General features: G+C 34.2%; 1 protein-coding gene across 1 annotated transcript; it reads left to right on the forward strand.

Moving 5' to 3' along the window:
* Positions 1-505: 505 nt before the first annotated feature.
* On the forward strand, positions 506-2775 carry LOC122278132 (3-oxoacyl-[acyl-carrier-protein] reductase FabG-like). Its single transcript, XM_043088233.1, has 3 exons — positions 506-976; positions 1355-1584; positions 2404-2775. The coding sequence occupies exons 1-3, from the start codon at positions 625-627 to the stop codon at positions 2680-2682; spliced, it is 861 nt and encodes a 286-aa protein (XP_042944167.1). The 5' UTR covers positions 506-624; the 3' UTR covers positions 2683-2775.
* Positions 2776-7793: the final 5018 nt, after the last annotated feature.

Below are 7793 nucleotides of genomic sequence, written 5' to 3' on the forward strand. Positions count from 1 at the left end.
GTCCTCTTCAGTAGCTGGGCGTGTGCTTCACTCGCCAACATCGACAGTGGAGATCCTTTGCTGGCGATTCGTCTCAGTTCCTTGCTTTCTTATGTTACCACTTTCCCTAATCAAAGAACAAGTGAAAGTGATAGTGGTAATTCCTTTCAGGCAGTTCAGACCAACACGTTATAGCACACTCTTTACTGCATCTTTTAGCTGTAGATTTATAATCTATTCATCAGACTATTTCAAAATCGTTACCAAGTAGTCTATCTTTGTGGGATTTGGGTGGGAGCTAATTATTTGGCTCCAATCACCCACTTTTTTTATTTTATTTTATGTTATATTATAATGTGTGTTGATTTTAAAAAGATTGTAGGAGATTTTCACCTTACTGAACTTGTAGTATATCCATAAAATTTCCTACTTGCTGAGGGGAAAAAAAAAAAAAAATTGCAACTAGCCTTTTGTTTTTCCTAAACTCTGTGAAGTGTGAACCGAAAAATAAAAATCACCCGTACGTTGAAGTTGACGTCGCGACCTCTCTCTCTGTGACACTGTCTCGTATTTATTGTCGAGCTCCTTCATCAACTTCAGCACATTGGGTGTATCGGTGTGAATCCCCCTCGACATAGAAAGGAAATGGCGAAGCAAGGCGCGGAGCATCTGCAGGAGCCATGGAGGCGGGACCTGGAGGGAAAAGTGGTTATGGTGACGGGGGCGTCCTCCGGACTCGGCCGCGAATTCTGTCTTGACCTCGCCAATGCCGGCTGCAAGATCGTGGCAGCCGCTCGCAGGGTCGACCGCCTCAACTCCCTCTGCCACCAAATCAATCACCTCGCTTCTTCTTCGGTGTCCGATTCTCGAGGTTGCCGAGCCGTGGCTGTAGAGCTAGACGTCTCTGCCGATGCTCCCACCATTGAGACGTCAGTACAAAAAGCTTGGGACGCGTTCGGGCATATCGACGCCTTGATCAATAATGCGGGAGTTAGAGGCAATTTACTCTTCTTCTTTTTTCGTTCATATTTGCTTTCTTTTTGGTTGTTGAGAAAATGAGAGAAAATTTTGAATTGGGTACTAACCGAAGCCAACAAACCGTTAAAGTTAAATCTCTTCTACCTTGATTTCTTAACAATAAAAAGAATTCGTTAATTTTTAGGCCGGAACTCAAACTCCACGTTTGATATTAGCCTGCTGAGTCTTCTCCGAATTTCCCGATACTTCTTTGCGAGTATATGGCTACATAGCTGCTTCTTCCTCTGTATTTTGATTCTTGGAGCCTGTCTAAGATTTGGATACTTTGATATGGATCTATCTCTTATTCTTTTACTCGTTTGATCGATGTTCTTAACTATTACGCTGCGTACTTTAGGTAATGTGAAATCTTCGTTAGACTTGTCTGAGGAGGAATGGGATCAGGTCTTCAAGACAAACTTAAAAGGAACCTGGTTGGTGTCAAAATATGTCTGCACACGCATGCTTGATGCGGAGCGGGGAGGATCCATCATTAACATATCTTCAATTGCTGGTCTTGACCGTGGGCAGTTGCCTGGAGGTGTCGCCTATGCGTCCTCAAAGGCAGGCGTAAACACCTTGACAAAGGTAATGCCACTTGTTATGCAATTGCTTCGAAATATGCGGTAGTTTCATTAACGCGTTTCATCGTAGTTGTTTGGGAATAACTTCTTCAGGGTGAGAAATTATAGTTGCAGTGAACCTTAGTATTGTATTCTCTTTTCTGACCTATGAGTAAAATTATGCTATCTTCACAAAAAGAATGCACTGCAGATGGAGAAAATAATTATTTCTTAAAAAAAGATTTACTTCAATCTATTAAAGAATTAGTATACAAGTGAAATTTATTTTTATTGTTTCAAGGAAAGTCATCTGAGTATAATTCTTATTTAAGGAAAAAAGGAGTTATATTTTTGCCGTTTGAAAGGAAAATAACTTCCTAGATAAAGCTGTTAGGAGTAGATATGCAAATGCAGACTTGAGGATGCCCTTCAGACCAAAAACTTTTCAACTGCACGACCTGAATTTTCTCATATTGTTGCTTTTGGAATCAGCAACGCTGCAACAGATATAATTACCTTCTCCAAACACCACCATTTTCATTTCCATATCGTGATATTAAGGGTCAACGTGTTGATGAAACTAGGACACATAAGATGCTCGATGATTGTTCTACCTGGATGTCTGCTTATTTTTCCATGTTTAGTGTCCGGTCCACATATTCCACATGACGGGGAAAAGGAGAAGGGGTGAGATTGTGCTTGGCTTTTTCTGTAACTATATTAGGACATCTTAAAATGGAGTTAGGAGCCAGTGTCCTCCAAGTCTCTCAATATTTTTCTTTAAAAACTGTTCCATTATATTATTTTCTGAGTTTCTATTGTATTGTATATTGTAATATTGCAGGTTATGGCTTTGGAATTGGGAGTTTACAAAATTAGGGTGAATTCAATATCACCTGGCCTTTTCAAATCTGAGATCACTCAGAGTCTCATGCAAAAAGATTGGCTGGATAACGTGGCTAAGAAAACTGCCCCTTTAAGAACATATGGCACGTCCGATCCGGCATTAACATCACTTGTTCGATACTTACTACATGACTCTTCTGAATATGTTTCAGGCAACATTTTCATTGTTGATGCAGGTGCAACGCTACCGGGTATTCCCATTTTCTCTTCCCTTTGATGTTCATGTTTTGTACTGACATATAACTAAGTTTCATTATACTGAGATATGAGGACAATCTACCTCATGCGTGAGGTATTAGTAGTTTCTGAAGCTTATGGTTTTTTTTTTTCTATTTCTTTTTCCTGCTATTCGGTTCAATGCATTGTTATATCTGGCTGCTTTACTTTTTATCTGCGTCACTGGGACAAGCTTTATAAATTTGATAGTGGTTGAAAAATCAAAATTTCCATGAACAGTCTCTGGTTAATCTGGTTATTGGCATGCTTTAGGAAACTTAAGGATTGAAATTGTGGCTAGAGAGAGATAATTTGATCTTTCAACTTTCAATCAGACTTGTCTTCTGGTTAATTGCTGCCTGATGACATCCATTATTGTCAACTTCAGAGAAATATTTATGCAATTGCTGTCTTGATATGTTGAATCCATATCTATTTGCAGAGGTCAAGTTTCTATATACATAGCAATTATAATATCCGTGAGCATGGTGGAGAGTTTGTGTTGTTTTAATTTTTTTGCAAAATAGTAAGGTTGTTGCTTCTAAAGCCAGTGATGATTCTATGTGTTAGAATTACCATTCGCACTTGCACGAGCTTGGTAGAGACGTTCCCGCGCAAGTATGGAAAATGATACATTTATAACTATTTTTTGTAACTTTTATACAATCATGTTTTAAATGAAGGATATTTTGTAAAATAACTTAAAAATAACATCATTTTACTCAAATATCCTCATTTTAACACATGGTTGTATAAAGATTGTAAAATAGAGTTGTACATGTATCATTAGTCATGTTTAGTTAGGAAAATTCTCCTAACTCTGAAATCCTACACAATTAGACTTCCTGTGCTGTTTAGAGAATGGTAATTGGTGGGAGTGGCTCTGTGGTTATGATTTGAATCACTCGACCACTATTTCTGTGTTGTGATGGTGGGTGCATGGGCCTCTGCATATGGCTCATACGGATAGGCTGTTATGTCTACACCACTCGTTAAACAGGCTAGACTTAGTACCCATTCAAAGAATGCGGAGTCACAAATCTGCATCTTCTTCTAAAACGACTGGTTAATGTTATAATTACAGCTTTTTAAAGGGTCTGTTTGGAGCTGCGTTAGGGGCTTTTTTAGTGTTACATATTAAAGTAATTTTTAATTTTAAATAAGTTAAAAAAGTACGAGAAACAAATATCATTTGCCCTTTGATTTTATCATATCACAATACAACTTTCAAATAACCTTTTATGTCATTTCTACCTCAAAAAGTAATTTTTTAATATTATTTTTAAACAAATATAATGTATTTGTAAGTGCTTTAGATTAGGGGTATACATAAAACTAAAAAACCGATCGCCACTGGCCCCGTCAGGAACCTGTTGGAACCGGTTGGCACACGGTGGAATTTATTCAACACTGACCAACGTCGGTTCGGCAGCAGTTTGACCCTGATTCAAACTGTTGAACCGACCAAACCAATAAAACTTTATTTTTTTTAATGTACATACTTAAAACGACACCGTTCCACTTCCACTTAAGTGGAACGACGTTGTTTTCTACGTATAAGTATACAACAGATAATTGAAACAAAGTTGTTTATTTTAAACCAAACGATGTCGTTCTAAAATCAGATCATCTTCAATCTCCAGCTTCTTCTTCTTTCGTTCCTCGCATCCATTGCACTAGCTCCCTCTCTCTCCTCTGCAACACACACTCTCTCTCTACTCTATTAGGCGAACTAAGCCACTAGGATAATTGAAAACTGGTCGAGAACTGACAGAGAATTGTCGGAGTCGATACGGCCAGTTTTCCTCCTCCCCATCGACCGGTTACGGTCGGTGGCTCCTCTCTCCTCAACGGCATAGGTCTTGCTCAAAAATTGCACCGAATACGATGGTTTTCACTCCTACTTTAGATATATGATTACTAAATAATAAGTAGTTTTTTTTAATAATAGAGCTTATTACATCTCTACAACTATAAATTTTAAGCTAAAAGTTATATTATTCACTACAATTCCAAACAACATACATTAAAATGATTAAGGTCTAGTTTGGGTACAGAGATGAGATGAGAAATCTATGACTAGTAATAAGATAATTTATGAATAGTAGTGAAATTGTTTAAATTAAGATGTTTTATGGAATTTTGACAAAAGAGAAAGAAAACATTGTATAAAAAAATTATGAAGTTAAAAGAGGGTTAAAATATGATTTTTTTAATATTATTTTTATTTTAAGATTTTAAAAAATTGAATTGTTTTTCATGTTTTGTTTGGAAGTTTAGAAATGTTATAATGATTAAATGAAAAAGTTAAAAATTTAAAATTGAAAAAGAGTCCAAGGGTGTAGAACGAGAGAATGAGAGAATGAAATGAGAGATGCTACCGACACCTCTCTTTTTTTTATAAAAAATAAAAAATAAAAAATAAAAAAAATAAAAATAAAAAACCCTTTAAACAAATTTTTTTCTTTTAAAAAAAAGAAAGCCACAACATCATAAAAAATATTTTTTTAATCATTAAGTAAAAATAAGAAATATAAAATTGAAATGGTATGATTTCTTTGGAGAAATTTCAGGAGAAATCCTTGATAGATTAAGCATTATCTATTGAAAAATATTTATATTTAAATGATGTTTAGATATTGAGATAAAATGATATAAATGAGATAAGTTAAAATACTTGTGAAACTAAACAGATCTAAATATCACGTCCATGATCCTCTCTTCTCCAGTTCTTCCATACAAGGAGGGGGGTGTTTCCTCCGGTGTTTTCCTTGGGCTTTTGAGGAAAAATAATGTGGTCAAGAACATGATGCAAAGCCCAATTGAAAATGTTTCTAGCTTTTTTTAAAAGCTGTCGTATGGTTTAGAATTAGTCCTTGAGCTGTCTAGCAATTTGGTAGTTTATGATTTTATTAATAGAGTGATCAGAGAACTTAAGATGTTGATCTATATATAAAGAGAAGAGAGAGATTAAAGAAACTAATATATGGTTGATGGGGACGAGTCACAGAGATATATGGGAGGAAATAGAAAAAGAGGAATGTATTGTAAAATCAATGAAAAATAGAGAGAATCAAAGACAAAGAGAGAGAATAAGAGAGATGATTCATTATTATTCATAATCTGAACTTAGACATATACCCATATATAGGGGTATAAAGGTCTTAATTGACGGTTAAGACCTGGTCAATAATGACGATTAAATGTGGTCATACAATACAAGTTGATTTATAATACTCTCCATTTGGATGACCATATTTAAAGAATATGCCTAATTAAAATTTTGCCAAAAAAAAATCTTGTGAGAAAAAAATCAATGGCGAAAGAAAAAGAGTATAATATTCATGTGTACCGTTAAGTGTTTTAGGATTGTCTCATTAAAACTGTTGCCCAGATGACTAACACAAGAGGGGGGTGAATTGAGTTGTATTAAAAAAATAACAATTATAAATCAAATATACAATATAAAATATAAACAAAATAGCAATAAATATAAAGAGTAAGGGTAAGAGAGAAGCAAACTCAGTATGTTAACGAGGTTCGGTCCCATTGCCTACGTCCTCGCCTCAAGCTACCCCTTGAAAATTCTCAAATTCACTATTCAACCTCTTTCAAGTGGAGATAGAAAGCTATTACACATTTAAACAACACCGCTACAAAAAATCTGTGTAGAACACTCTCTACAATTGCAATCACCTTACACGTGGTGATTCAACTATTCTCTATGTAGAACATTTTCTACAAGCACAAGGGTTATACACACCCTTTTACTGATACAAGAGCTGATAGTGGGTAGGTTATTAGAAAACACTCCTCAATGAGTAAAATAAGAACAATACAGTACAAACTATATTTTTCAAAATAAATAAGGATTAAGGCTCAATGCTTAGAGAAGAGAGAATGAAAAATTTGAATGAATGTTGTATGCTCTTGGTGTTGTGAATGTGAAGCTCTCAAATAATCTATTTATAGGCATATAAGACTTCATATTCAAATTTAAAAAGATTTACATGTCAAATACAATATCATTCCATTTTTAAATACTTCAAACATAATATTTTACTTTTGGCATATCACAAAATGAGCACACTTTACTTTTCAAAAAATTCAAACCTAATCTTTTACTTTTTACATATGACAAAAGGAGCACACTTTACTTTTCAAAAAAATTCAAACCTAATTTTTTTTACTTTCTGCATATGACAAAAGGAGTACACTTTACTTTTCAAATTTCTCAAATAAAAACATCTACATTTTACATAAGTCAAAAAAAGTATCGATCACTTTTGAAAATATTCAAATAAAATATGCACATGTGAAAGATGACAATCAATCATTTTTAATATTTTCAAAGTTCAAACCTTTAATCATGTAATGCACATGTGAAAGATGATAATCAATCATCTTTCAAAATTTTCATATTTAATTTTTAAAATATTCATGCACATATGGAAAATGTATTTTAATGCTTTATGATAAAATATTAATTTTGAGTCTTAATTCTAATTTCAAATTTTTAAGAGATTTACAACATTACTCTATCACTTTAATGTGAACTTATTCCCTTCTTGCTCATGCTTGTTTCCTTGATGTGCTTGACTCCATTGTGTAGATAACTTGAGTTTGAGACTTATTTATTCTTTGAGTTCATTTGTTATAATCAAAATCCATGTGTAGATATATAATTATACAAAACTTGAAACTTTGGATTCAATAAAAACCTTACAAAGGAAAACCCAGTGGGATAAAACCTTAAAGAAAGAAAAAGAGTACAATCAGCACAAGTATTCAAGACATTACTCCCCCTAAAAAGTGCATGATAATAGGTCTTTAAGTTTCCGCATTCCAATATTCTGCATAATGTTTTTAAATGTTACAGTTGGTAATGCTTTAGTGAATAAATTTGCCAAATTATCACTTGATCATATCTACTTGACATCAATTTCACATTTTTCCTCATGAATTGCAATGATCTTCTTGTGTGGATCTGAAAAATAACATGCATCTGTATATCCAACTAATTGTGGACTTGATCCATGTTGATAAAATAATCACATATTCAAGGCTTCAATTGAACTGGAGATAAGGTATTTCAGGACCAAGAACTTCTTC

This window comes from Carya illinoinensis, chromosome 10 (genome assembly GCF_018687715.1).
Source record: "Carya illinoinensis cultivar Pawnee chromosome 10, C.illinoinensisPawnee_v1, whole genome shotgun sequence".
Lineage (NCBI taxonomy): Eukaryota > Viridiplantae > Streptophyta > Magnoliopsida > Fagales > Juglandaceae > Carya > Carya illinoinensis.

Coding starts and splice junctions, on each gene's coding strand:
- LOC122278132 (XM_043088233.1), top strand. CDS start 625: ATGGCGAAGCAAGGCGCGGAGCATCTGCAGGAGCCATGGAGGCGGGAC. Junction 977..1,354: donor CAATAATGCGGGAGTTAGAG/GCAATTTACTCT, acceptor TGCGTACTTTAG/GTAATGTGAAATCTTCGTTA. Junction 1,585..2,403: donor GCGTAAACACCTTGACAAAG/GTAATGCCACTT, acceptor GTAATATTGCAG/GTTATGGCTTTGGAATTGGG.